The sequence below is a fragment of the Syngnathus floridae genome, chromosome 11 (genome assembly GCF_059516105.1).
Source record: "Syngnathus floridae isolate MCC-2025c chromosome 11, RoL_Sflo_1.0, whole genome shotgun sequence".
In the NCBI taxonomy this organism is placed as follows: Eukaryota; Metazoa; Chordata; class Actinopteri; order Syngnathiformes; family Syngnathidae; genus Syngnathus; species Syngnathus floridae.
The window spans coordinates 13,371,430-13,384,541 of NC_142423.1; the positions used below are offsets into that span (position 1 = coordinate 13,371,430).

Below are 13,112 nucleotides of genomic sequence, written 5' to 3' on the forward strand. Positions count from 1 at the left end.
CTGAGGTCTAAATGACTCCAGCCATGTGTTGCTGTTGCCGCATGGGTTAACACAGAACAGAACCAGAGGGCCACAGCTAATTAAAATCTCGTATTTATTCTTATTCTTATTACCACACGTACATCGTATTCCGAAAGGTACGCTGTGAAGAAGCTGTAGGCTCAAACGGATGGATGAAGGATGGGTGGACAGATGAACTGATGGATGGAGGGAGGGGTGGATGAGTGTGCCGTGGCCCAGCAGCGAGACTTTCCGCTCCAGTGTGCTTTGGATTTCACATCACATGAGGAACCGCTATTGGACATGCTATTCTCAGCCCTTCTGTCCTTGTGTTAGTTATAAGAGAGCAGGATGGAGAAAAAAAAAACATCTATTATTCATAGTGTTTTGCGTCACAGGCCGAGAGAGACCCAGCGATATTTATTTATTTTATACGCAAGTAGGGATTGGTGGTTAGGAAGTATGATTAAATGATAAACAGTTTGGAAGACGGCATCATTCGTCCGAGTCTTGCTAGAAAAAAAAAAAGCTGGAACTATCGTGTCAATGCAATTTATGTACAGCCTCCAAATCAACAGCAATAGTTGTACAGAATCAAACATGAAAGCTTCACATCTTGTTTCTACTGGCAACGCCTTCACCAGTACCCCGCTGGCCGCAAATCAATATATACGCAAGTACGCACGACTGAGTGACACAAAACAACAGTCAAATTTTAATTAGGAGACGAGAATAATCACACAATTTGTGTTCACTTGAAGAAAAAATAAATAAATCGGAGTCCCATCTTTCTGGAAAGCAGACAATGTGCAATAAAGATTACCAAAACAAATGAAGTACAGTAAGAAAAATATTGAAATATGTTCAAACACGTCAAGTGTTTTTTTTTTTTTTTTTTGAATGATAGTTGATAAATAAAACATCAACACACACGCACACACTCGCACACACGTGTTCTATCTACAGTCATCCACTGGCCTCGGTCCCTGTGAGAGAGCGATAGGTAGGGAAAACCTCTTATAACTTTGTATAAAACGAAAAATGTGCAAAAATCGTTTGTTATCTTAGGTCCCTCTTGATATATAAATATCTACAAGGATCTTTGTGCAGCTTTTTTTTGGGGGGGGGTCTGCCTTTAAAATTGCAGCACTGAGACTGAGGTATTATTGCACGATAGCCTGCCTGTACCTTTGACCTTTGACCTGCTGATGCATGGAGATCCAAGCAGCTTGATGCGCACCAATCCTTTCAGTCCGTGCATTGTTTATCAGTAAACATGTGGGGAGGTACGGTGTGTAAACACGCAGCCGCGTCAAGCCAGATGTGCCGTATGCAGCACGTCTCGGGCAGCCGGGTGCTCAAAAACAACACAAATGTAAATTGCTTGCACAGTTTTTTGTTGTTGTTGGTTTATGACACAATCCCAGCTGCTCTGAAATGTTGGTTTTGTTGCAAATAGTAACATTTTAGGTCATCGGTAATTAGCAATCTGAGGAAAGCTGTTTGTTTCAATATTGAATTAAAAAAAACAGCAGCCCAATCGAAGCAAAATAACATATTTATGAGAATCCCATTGAAGCCCAAATAAAAAAGTAGGAAACTTAATTCAAGAGGATGAAAAGTTAAACAAATAAAATGAAATGGTGCCAAAAGTAGACTTTTTGTTTGGTGGCGTGTCATGAGATTTTTCTAATGCCTGGGCTCGATAAAATTTGAGCAACATCGCTCTATGGGACTTTGTGTGTGACCCTTCCACGAGGATCAATATAAGTTGAAAAAAGGTGTTGGAAGGTTATGTACCCTGGGGTGCTTGTGTGAATTTGGTCAACAACAGTGCTGCTAAAGTTCTGGAGGCCACCTGCGCATTACGATCAAAGGATGAGGGGTGGGGGTGTTGGTTCATGAACGCCCATTTTAGACTGTGGTGACGGTGAGCAGGGGGCTATGTGCCAGCAGGGAGTGCTCGTGGCTGTCCAGCCGGGTCCCGTGTGTCAGCAGCTCTTCCACCGTGGTCCAGTCGTCCAACATCTTGCGGTTCCTCAGACGACTCAGCTTCCTCTGGCTCATTTCCAGCACCGTGTTGCACCGTCCGTCCGTCAGCGTACCGCCGGCCCGGCCGTCCGGCATGGGGGAGCGAGGCGGGCCCGAGCCCGGGCCGGAGCACGGGCCGCACAGCCCCCCTCCCCTGGCTTGCTGCTGCTTCTGCTCGCGGGCCAGCAGGAAGTGTTCTCGCCTCTCCGTCCGGCTCCAGTAGCGGCCCAGCAGCATGTCGGCGCTGGTCTCCTCGTCCGTGCTCATCCCGCTGCGCTCGTCAGCCAGCTGCGATGCCCGGTCCCTCAGCAGCTGGTTCCTGGACACGCGTGAGGTTGTGCTGGCTTTGGGTTGTGCACCACAAGTCGGCGGCAGCGCCTCCACTTGGTCTTTCTTTGCATCTGAAGCAGAAAGAGGGACAGCTCCCATGTGGCCCTCCAGGGTGCTGTAAAGGCCTCGGGCTCCTCCGCCGCCGCCCTGGGACTGGCGAGTTGCCGGCTTGGGCCAGGTGTCGTTGATGTCGCCTGGCTGGGTGAGATGGAACGACCCCTGGAATTGCTGCTGCTCCCTGCCTCCTCGGCTCCTTTGCATCTCTCGCTCCACTTCCTCTTGCATCTGTGCCTCTCTCTCCAGACTTTCCTCCATTTGTTCCCGTTCCATTTGGTCGTCTCGCTCCGCCGCCAGAGGGTCAGGCATCAAGCTCATTTGCTGCCACCAGTCATGGTGGGGGTTGGGGTTGGCATTGTAATGAAGCTCGTGAGCGCTGGGCACCCGGATGTGCACTGGGTGAAAGAGAAAAGAAGACATGTCATATTTTCACCTGAGTTTGGCACCAGGGTATTCAAATGACACCTTTGGTGGGGGCAGTTATGTTTTGATTTTACGGGTTAGATGTCGCCCCTGGACTGCAAAGAGTTTGACAGACACAGAATTTTTAGAGTGTGGCCCAGGGTACCTGGGTATCGCTGTGCAGAGAGCGGGGAAGCCACAGTGGCCGCCCCCATCTCGGTTTCCTCCGGTAGCCCGGCCTGCAAGACGCCATGAGGAGAGATCCCTCCGCAGTGGTGCAGGGTGGCCGCGCAGTAAGAGGGCGAGGCCGGGTGACTGGCCCTCCGCCGGTATTCTTGCTGCGGGGGACGGTGGTGCAGGGTGCGACTTCTCCTCAGCATCCCCAGCGAGGCGGAACCCTGGTGATGCGGCTGCTGCACAGGAGCTAGCGGCCTCCGGTGGCTGGAGGGCGTGCTGCAAGTGGAGAGGACCGGGCCACTCACACGGGCCGCGTGGCCGTGGGAGGGGTTGAAGAGGGCCCCGCTGCTGGAGCTGTGGCGGTTCAGACAGGGACGGTCCGCTTTGTGGAACTGGACTGATGACACCCTGGAAACAATCGCCTTAGAATGAATGCGGTTGCATGAATGATGTTCTGCTTCGTGGGCAGAACCACCATGGATGAGTCGGCACATCTGTTCTGAGGATCGGGGTTCAAATCTTGGGGTTCGCATGTTCTGTATGAATAGAAGCATATACTATCTATTAACTCGGAACATACCTGAAAAGTCCACGGTTTGGCACGTCTAAGCCGGCAACCCCAGCGGCCTCGTCCATCTCCATCTGCATGCGCTGACACGGCGGCTGCATGGTGAGCGTTTCGGGGATGGCCTCCAGCAGCTCGCGGTGGCTCATGGGGCAGCTGTCGCGTCGCTCGCGCCGCTCGCACGTCTCTCCCTGGTGCTGCAGCCTGGCGTTGTACAGCCGCATGCGCTTCTCCAGCATCCTCTGGAAGTGGCGGAACTCGCCAGTGCTGTAGAAGCCCGAGTCGCTGAGCTCCGACGACATGAAGGACTCGGAGGAAGGTGAGCCGCCACCACCGGGTCCGAAGACCCCACAGCCGCCGGGGCCCAAGGCGCTGTGGGAGTGGCAGTCCTCCAAGCCAGCCTCCTCTGTCTCCAGGCCGGAGAGGTCACCTTGGTGGAGGGACCCGTCGGTCCAGCCCAGGCCGCTGTCCAGCTCATGGTGGAGGGGCAGGAAGCCCAGAGGCTTGTCCAGCATGAAGTCGTCATCGTCCGTCTGCGAGGAAAACAGAGTGAGACGTTGTTGCCACGTTGTAAATCTTCTGTAGTAAAGATGAATCCTTTTTTTCATGACCCTGCACTATGACAGAAACTCGGGCTTGTTACCTGGCTATGGTAGCCTTTGGGCTCATCGAGGTTGACGTCACAGCATCCCATCAGGCAGTTCTGCTGCTTGGTTCGCCGCCCACTCACTTCTGGATCCTGAGTGAGCCAGCGCCCATCAAAAGTGAATAAAAGAACAGACGGCTACGAGGCGTCCGTATCGATCCACGCCGTTACCTGGTGGCTCATGTCCACGGTGTCCCTCGGAGAGTTGGACAGGTACCCGTAGTGTCCTCTGTCACAGTGATCTTGCGGTAGAGACAAGTGGCCAAAATAATGTCTGGGAGGAAGGAGAACAACTTTTACAGCTTCATTTTTTTTTTTGCAACCATCGAACGTGTGACAATGAAGGTGCAGCTCACCTGTCCTGATAGGTAGGGCTGGGCGCGTTGAGCCCCGCTGACATTCTGGGCAGGGGCAGGTTGAGGTGCTGCAAGTTGAGGGGAAGGGGCTCCCAGGTGCCTCGGGGGTCCGCCTCCACAACGCCGCGGCCCCTCTGACTCTTGACCTGCATGGTGACGGGGAGCTGACTCGCCGCAAGGATACGCAGGGCGTCCCGTTGACTCAAGTGCGCCAGACTGCGGCCGCCGCTTAGCTGAAACCACAAAGGTGTTTATTTGAGGGAGGTGTTTAATTTGTCTTCGGTTGATTATGTGAAGTGTTTATAGTAATTACAGACAATTAGCGGTACAACCTGCTATTTTCAGGAGCTGCGTGTAGTTGAGGGCTATTTATGTAGATGAATGAATGACGTTTCTGGCTATTAAGAACTCTGGGGAGCGAGAACCTGATCCATTGCAATGGCTTTTGAGGAAAGCCTCTATTTGAGGAGAGGTGTTAATTTGTTAAAATGGGTGATACACCTGAACTCCAGAAAACCTGACCATTACTGTCAAGTCCCTGGAAGCAGTCTTCACTATTATTGCTTCTTGGATGATTGTGCTCATGTGCTCCAGTTGCAGCTCGTGAGCTTTATCTTGTCTTGGAGGCAAACAGCAGGCGTTCCCTACACTTCCTTCCTCCACCTCCTCTTCCTCGTCTTATTTTCATACGTGAGAACAAGCTCGCCGTGTTCTCGTCAGAGCTGAAAAAAGAAGCCCACCCTGTCACCCTGATGTAATTAGCTGCTTTGCACATTTGAGAAGTGCGATTTAAGAACGTCTTCTCGCAAGCGTGCCAGCGTTGCCCATTTAGTTGCACCACACACACCGTCACCCACATTCGCAGCTACCATTTTAACCACGCCACAGTCGACATTATGCAACTGGGTCAGAACGCGGCGTTCTGCCTACAGACGCGCACGCAGCCTTCTTTCTGGGTTTGCTGCAACCGTGTGACGGGAGGAAGACGGACGTGGTGGCACACGCACGGACGTGCACGGCTCAGCCCATCCAAGACGCATGAGCTGCTGCACATCACATCTACGTATGAGTCACCAACTTTTAGCTCCACGCACACACACGCTGAACAATTATTGAGGTCAATGTATTTATCAGCATGTTCATTGTTGAACTTAGTCATACTCAAAGTGCGTCTTTATATCTCGTCTACATTGAGCAGCTCAGGTAATACAAAAAACATCTCCTGCAATAGCCAGAAGAATGAATACCGGTCAGGTTATTTCTCTCTGGTGGGCCGTTGGCCTTAATAATTGTCCATTTCAACATGCCTCCCCTAAAATAGTCAGCAGAAGTGTAAATATTAGTCAGATTCTTTTGAGCTGTTATGTGCCAGGGTGCGTCATCCACTTCAACAAATAAACGCCTCTTCTTAGGGAAAGGAAATAACAGGTGGCAGCGTTCAGCTGCAGCAATAATCATATTTCCTCATGTAGAGTCTGGCATAAATCAATGTATTGATCATTGTGACCATCCTTTTCATTAATAAACATTAGACGAATACGCTGAGTGAAAATATTATTGTCTTTTCAAGGCGGAATATTTGTGCTGAACATCATGAGATGTGTCCCTGATATTGTGGCGAGGCCGTGTACACACACACACACGTACACACACACTTAAACACACATGCACGCACACACACGAAGACTGATCTGAGAAGCACAAAATGGCTGACGGAGTGCATGTTTTTTTGCTATGAGCAGATGTACTGTAATGACCTGAATATGTGGTTGCATCTCGAATAAGTAGCAATCTCTCGTGCATATATATATCTATAAATATATGTATGTATATATACATATATAGTATATACATATATATGTATATATATATGTATTTGAGAGATTGCTACTTATTCGAGATATATATGCGTACGTACCCAGCCAACCTGGAGAGCCATAGAATGCTCCCATTTCACTCACACCCCCCCTTTCCCAGATCTGGGCTCGGTGGTACTCACCGCTGGGTCGCCCACCCATGGTCCGGAGAGCCAGCAGCCCATAGTGGAAGAAGATCCAACAACGCCTGCTCTCCTCCTTGCGTGTGTTGTCTCGTCACAATTCTCCGGCGCACCCCTCGTCTATTTCCTCAGCATCTCCGCATCAAGTGCATCCCGCCCCTCCCCCTCCTCCATCATCTTGGTTCTGAAAAACTCGCTGTCGAGCCCTCGAAAATCCATGTAGCACTGCGAAAGCCTGAAAGTGATGTGCAATGCTGGGAGTCGGAGAGGAGCTGGGGGGGGGGACACACGCATCACGGCGAAGAAGGAGATTGGCCGCCTCCTCGGACTGGGAGCCAATGGAGGGCTGCTGCGGGCTCCCTTCGGGATGTCAGCGCCTCCGAGGTAGAAGCGACGTGCGCAAAGAGGGGTTGCCTGGATGCGGAGACAAATGCAGAGGAAACACTTCATCCATCTTTGCAGAACGTGTATTTTTTTTTTTTGCATCGTATGCAAAGATCATGTAAAATAGCCAAACCTGAGCTTTCATGTAGAGACACAGTCAATTAACAGTATCAATTAGATGACATCAGGACCACCGTCTGGAATTTCCAGATGATGAAAACTGCTTTCTTCAAAACAGGCCAGGAAATGTTTGTTAAATGCCATACCTTTGGTCCATATAAGGAATAATACCAATACAAAATTGATCCAATGTCAGGTCAGGGGAAGGAAGGTCTAATCTGCTTATATATCGCCGATGTGGCAATTTTGCAGGATCTCTGTGTGAAAGAGGCTGCTTCCTGTAAAACATGCAAATGTTGGGCCTTTTTCCACATGTTGCCATTCTGTAGACACAACACAAACTCAGAATGGGTGAAAAAATCAGCCTGGCAATTTTCCACCTTTGCAAGTAGTATCAGATCTGTAACAGAGGCGGGATGAAGTCACGCGTGCAATGATACACCTTGCATGCATGAAGCCTTCTTTCGCAATTACCGATCCTGCCCTGGTGCTTTAGTTGCTATGGATACCAACTAAAGTAAATGTGTGTGTGCGTGTGCCGATGAGTGTGTGTGCAGATGTGTGTGTGTATGTGTGTGATGGCAGTAATGGATCACGGTGTCTTTCGCTGAGCTCTGCCACTTCTGAGCTAGAGAACGGAGGCGGGGAGAGAGAGAGAGAGAGATCGTGTGTATGCATGTATCTCCCTCTCTCACATGCACGCACACACAGTGTTTCAGACCTGACTATGTCTATAAATGGAACACACAATTGCTGTTGCTGAGTGAGATGCACGGACACTCTCCTGTTTATGAGGAGCAGGACAGCATCCAGCAGATCACTCGGGGGCAAATACAGTAAATACTCTTCAAGATAAATAACTATAAAATTCCCCACACATATATTTAACAGCAACAAACTCGGGGGTGGTTTCTCTTCTCACAGCAATAAACAGTTAAAAAATTCACCAGTGACTGTAGCTTTCCTTTTCCACATTAAAATAATCATACAATTTTAAAAATGATTTAACAATAATAATAATAATAATAATAATGATAATGATAATAATAATGATGATAATAATAATAATAATAATAATAATAATAATAATATAAAATATTCGGGTTAAAATTGGAGAGCACACATTAAAAACGAGTTCTAATGAATAGTAGTGTAATATAACCAATATATACTATAAACGTGTTTTGAGGCTCCCTTATTTTTTTTTCACTTTTTTTTCCCTCAATCGGTACTGTTTGTCCCAACCAGGTACTCGTAGCAGAGTGTGTGGGCTCTTTTCTGATTGGCCGGAAAAAAAATCCGAGTCGTATTTTAATTGGTCAGATTAGCAGCCTGCTCTGGAGGGAGAAGAATGAAAGCTAGTCACTTCCTTTTGGTAGTCACGCTCTTTTTGTGGTTAGAACTTCTCAATAACGTCTTTAAAAAGTACATTAACTCGACGGATATTGTTTTAGTGACAGAGCGATGCGGATAGTCGGTGTACCAGTGGTTAGATATCGTTCAAACGTCTTGTTGACGGGGATTGTGCTCTGTTAGCCGAGCAGCAGGCTAACCTGCCATTCAGAAGAAGTTTGGGTGATAATTTGGTGGATGTGCTGATCAAAAGTTGACAACATCGGACTCAAAGGTGACAAACATAACAAAAGATCACTAACATGTGAGTGTAGTGATTTGATACACATTTTAAGCATATTCTTGATTCAAACTGAGGCATCAGAGGCACCATTGCAATAATTAGCACGCGGCCTCTACTTGCCCAAACAAAAACCTTTTGTGTATTATGTAAAGTATTTACATGCATTTTATTGTTCTTTAATGTCTGCTTGTTTGAATCTTACAATATGCTAACATACACAAACGTTTATCCCATACGCCGCAACAAAAACATACACACGTGTGTATTATTGATTGTGTATTTGTGCTTTGGGCGAAGTTCTTGAATGAACGCATGTGACTCTTCCGCACGCAGAATGGCCTGGCCTCCCAGCAAGCGACTGCGAGGCCCGAACTACGATGTCCCAAGGGCTGATCCTGTCGAAATCGACCCCTTCGGGGATGAAGAAGACTTCACTCAAGATGACCTGGACGAGATCGACATCATTGCCTCGCAGGCCATTGGCTTGGCGGCCGGGTCGGGTTTTGGCTCCAAAGAGGGGATCAAACCTGAATGGGACAAAGCGCACTGTTCAGGATTCCATCCCTCTACCAGGCCGCCGCTGGACAGAGAAAACGCAGGCGGTCAAGGTAGCAAGGGAGGACGTTTGGTGTCCCTTGACAGAGAGCCAACTGGTGGGTTTGTGCCAGCAATTTTTCTCCAAAACTGTGCACACACCTTTTGAGACATTCTTGCTTGCCTTGGCATGAAAACACTGATCTGATCCTCGTGGCTTTGTTTGCGTGTGTTCAGGCAACAAGGCTGGGCAGACTGGTGCCGAACGAGATAACTCCTACACCCTGCTGGAGGCTCAGCATGCGGATCTCCGGAGGAAGGTGAGCGGGCGCGTCTCAAAACATCCAGTGTGGAGGATGAGCGCAGCAGCGTGACCTCTGCGGTGTCTTTGTGTCAGCTGAAGGAGGTGGAGGAGGAGATTGTGTCGAAAAACGGCGAGATCCGTCTGCTCCGGGACTCCCTAAAAGGAGCCCAGCAGGAGAAGGAGACCCAGAGGCAGGCTCTGGCCCTGCTGGAGAAGCAGAAGCAGAGAGAGCAGAGCGATAAGGAAAAGGAGCTCCACAAGAAGGCAAGTCAAGATTATTGAGGATGCACCTGATCACAGATTTGTCACTGAAAAACTCACCAGTCACTGTTTGGTGGTGCCGAGGCACCATGTTGAAATGAGTTGAGAACCTTCGGCGAGATAAAAGTACTGGTGGTGCTTCACCAAGATCTTGCTGTCACGCATGTGTGTTGTGTTGTGTTGTGTTATGTTGTGTTGTGTGACCCTGCGACGTTTTGAGCACAGGTTCAGTCGCTGCAGTCGGAGCTGCAGTTCAAAGAAGCCGAGATCAACCAGATAAAGACCAAATTGCTGAGCGCCGACAGGGGCAAGTCACCATCGCTAAACAGGTCAGTTGTTCTGCTTCGTCCAGGCTCCACCGTGAGGTGTGAAAGGCGAGCTCAGGCCTGAAGAAAAAAGAGCGGTAATCATGTCGCACGCCTTAATCTGACACATCAAAGATGGCCACTCTAAGCATGTGTGTGTGTCTGTGTGTTGCTTAGCCCCAAAGTGCCCAACGGGCTTTCCCAGCTATGTAGCAGTGGCAACTCCTCCTTGCCGACGGGAAGCGGCTTTATCTCCAAGGAGCGCCTCAAAACTCCCGGCAAGACACGCAGAAACGGTGAGTCGCCATAGCTGTCTAGGGTGACGTTGCGCCGTGTCCCAACGGATGTTTCCGTGCCAATCTTGCACTGCAGAAGGACTTGACAAGCGGGAAGTAGCCGGGGCCGATCCGTTCCTGTCCGAGCAGCCGCCGCACCGGCAGCACCCGGGTCCGTGCCGCACGTGGACCCTTGCCGCTCGCTCAGACGCTCTTCTTTTCTTCAACTTGCCTTCCGTTCGGCTCGGCTCGTAGGTGGCGTCCTGTTGGGCTTGTTGCTGCAGCAGCCGCTGTCTCCCGGCAGTCTTTGCCTCTCGCACCTGCTGTCCGTCTGCCCGAGTGATGTCGGCGTGGCGCCAGGGCCCAACTCAGCCACTCTTATGAGGGACATGAGGTATGCCCCATACATGCAGGATTGTCTGTCGAGACATATTGTGTGATGTATGCCCGTGTCAACCGAACTTCGGCTTTCAGCTACTTTTCCGTGTTTGCGTGCAGGTCAACCGGTGCGGGCGGGACTAAAGGCGGAGCCCTGCGAGCGACCCTCAGTCCAGTCCAGAGTTTGGCCATAACGGGACTCAACATGCTGAGTCAAAGCCAACCTGTTGCAGCAGAGGAGCAAGAAAATGGGTGCGCCGTGTACACAAGCGTGCTCCGTATCGCCCTCTAGCGGCCAATTGCTGTGCAGGCCACATAGTACACAATCTCACGGTGTAAGAGCTGTGCGGTGGAACCTTCACAGAGATTATCAATTGAATTTAACTTCACTACAGTCCATCGATCTGTTCATTCTGCTGTCTCACCCCATGACTCATGCGTGTACCGTGGACATTCCTTCGAAATGTTGAAAATAAGCTGTGTGTGCGCTCTCAGATGTCCCGGGGCTGTGCTTCTCCTGCCGCTGCTGGACACGCACTTGTCCCGCCTCTGCCAAGCGCTGGATGCACGGGAGGAGGCCTCCGGGTCGTCGACGGAGCGATGGGACGAGGCAGACATGGCTAGTGTGGAAGACGCGGGGTTGGCGGCGCTGAGGATCCTCTACCTGCTGATAAACCACAGCCAGGAGGTGTGCTGACACGCCGCTCGTGCGTGCGTGTGTGTGCGTGAATTTAGAAGCCCTTGGGTGTGCTTGATGTTCCACAGGTGGTCCAGGCGCTTCTCCGCACACAGAGCGAAGCCCGCACGGAAAGCAAGCTCCAGACTAAAGTATTGGGACACAGAAAGCGCAAAGTCCGTGGGGGTGTTTTGCCACCTTTGATGATCATCACTGAATCACAGACTGATGCGACCGAGGCACTACTCTCCCACCAAGCCTTGCTGCGCTCCGTGTTGCGCGTCCTCGATGGAAAGTTGGAGGAGATGGTGGTTAACGCCGTGAAGGTCGCCGGTATCCTGATTGAGAGGACGCCGTCTACGCATGCTGACAGGTAACCGTTTTGTACTTTGGGAAATATGGATGCATGCATGTCTATCACTATGTAGGATATCATTCGAATTCTAAACATTAGTGGCGGGGGGAATAATTCACACGATATCTGGCTGTCTGCCAGGTTGGCGTGCGTGCTGCAGGCGCTGCGCGCGTGCGTGTTGGCCCACCGCAAGCCGCGTGTGCTCGCCGAGTGCACCGCCGCCCTGGTGGCCGCGTGCGACCACCACGCGCTGACTCGGCAACTCTGTTCCCATCACGGTGAGCTTTCATTCTCCTCAAAAGCTTTTTCTTTGGCTCCATTCTGTTCGATCCGCCATGTGACGCTGCGTCAATCTCCGTGTCTTGCGTGTCTGGGCAGAGCCCTGCGTCCTCCTGAAGCTGCTGCAGCACGTGCGAAAAAGACCCGTCAGGAAGGCGCCACACGCCGAGCTCACCCGGATGGCCTTGCAGGTGCTCGGCCGCTCCCGGCGGGAGGGACACTTTGTTGGAGACGACTCAAAGGCTCTTCTTTCTTCTCTTCGAGGTGGTCCGATTGTTGAACCGCCTCAGTCAGACGGCGGAGAACTGGCAGAGCAGCAGCTGCCAGTGCTACATCGAGGTAACACACACATGGCGATGATGATGTACCCAGATTGGCCAAAACATTTGCCTCAGCGTCCTCGCGTGTGCGCGGCAGGTGGTTCAGACGTCGGTGCTCATTCTCCACCGTCAGTGGTTGGAGCTCTACGACTCGACAGCACTGCCGGACACGTCGACCGACGCGGGCTCCTCGCCGTCGCCGCCCTGGTGGCGCAACCCGCCGGCGTCACTGCTGCGCGAATGCGTGCTCCTCCTTCACTGGCTGCTCCACCATCACGGCGGGTTCTCGGCCAGCTGCCGTCCGTTGCTGCACATGTACGACCAGGCCGTCCCGGCCCTGCGCGACGTCCTCAAGAGGATCCCCGAGCTCAGCGAGAGCGAAGGTGAGCTCAAAACGAGGAGATGCATGCTTTTCCTCTCTTCCATTGGGTGATTAAGAAGCCAAAAAATGCTATGCATGTATGTCACAAGTAAATAGAATTTATTGACATTTTAAAAAAAAACTTTTTGGATGTTTTGATGACTCAAGTGAAACTTATTCCTTTTTGTTTGTCAGAGCTGGCCTTTGAGGAAATCTCCCGTCCGGAATGCGACGATACCGATGACATGGACACTGAGTCCGGCTCCTGATTGGGTCGCCTTGATGATGGACACTTTCTGTGCAATAAAGTTCAGTTCAGGCATAAAAAACCAGAGCAACCAGATTCGCTTTTTAAAACAAG

General features: G+C 50.7%; 2 protein-coding genes across 3 annotated transcripts; one reads left to right on the forward strand and one right to left on the reverse strand.

Moving 5' to 3' along the window:
* Positions 1-77: 77 nt before the first annotated feature.
* Positions 78-6,898, reverse strand: LOC148391219 (uncharacterized). The gene is made up of 7 exons (XM_088390577.1): positions 6,564-6,898; positions 4,565-4,797; positions 4,380-4,482; positions 4,206-4,301; positions 3,578-4,095; positions 2,987-3,405; positions 78-2,813 (listed from the first exon to the last, which is right to left on the reverse strand). The coding sequence occupies exons 1-7, from the start codon at positions 6,603-6,605 to the stop codon at positions 1,915-1,917; spliced, it is 2,310 nt and encodes a 769-aa protein (XP_088246703.1). The 5' UTR covers positions 6,606-6,898; the 3' UTR covers positions 78-1,914.
* A 1,479-nt stretch (positions 6,899-8,377) lies between these two features.
* On the forward strand, positions 8,378-13,085 carry atrip (ATR interacting protein). Of its 2 annotated transcripts, XM_088389657.1 has the most exons (17): positions 8,379-8,724; positions 9,037-9,356; positions 9,475-9,557; positions 9,635-9,805; positions 10,028-10,131; positions 10,285-10,403; positions 10,480-10,554; positions 10,638-10,776; positions 10,881-11,012; positions 11,256-11,448; positions 11,526-11,588; positions 11,661-11,809; positions 11,933-12,069; positions 12,170-12,261; positions 12,335-12,409; positions 12,488-12,773; positions 12,947-13,085. In XM_088389657.1, exons 2-17 carry the CDS (start codon positions 9,038-9,040, stop codon positions 13,018-13,020), a joined length of 2,211 nt encoding a protein of 736 aa, XP_088245783.1. In that variant the 5' UTR covers positions 8,379-8,724; position 9,037; the 3' UTR covers positions 13,021-13,085. The 2 variants fall into 2 exon arrangements, with proteins under 2 accessions (XP_088245782.1, XP_088245783.1); XM_088389656.1 differs by having other exon boundaries at positions 8,378-8,724; positions 11,526-11,809.
* Positions 13,086-13,112: the final 27 nt, after the last annotated feature.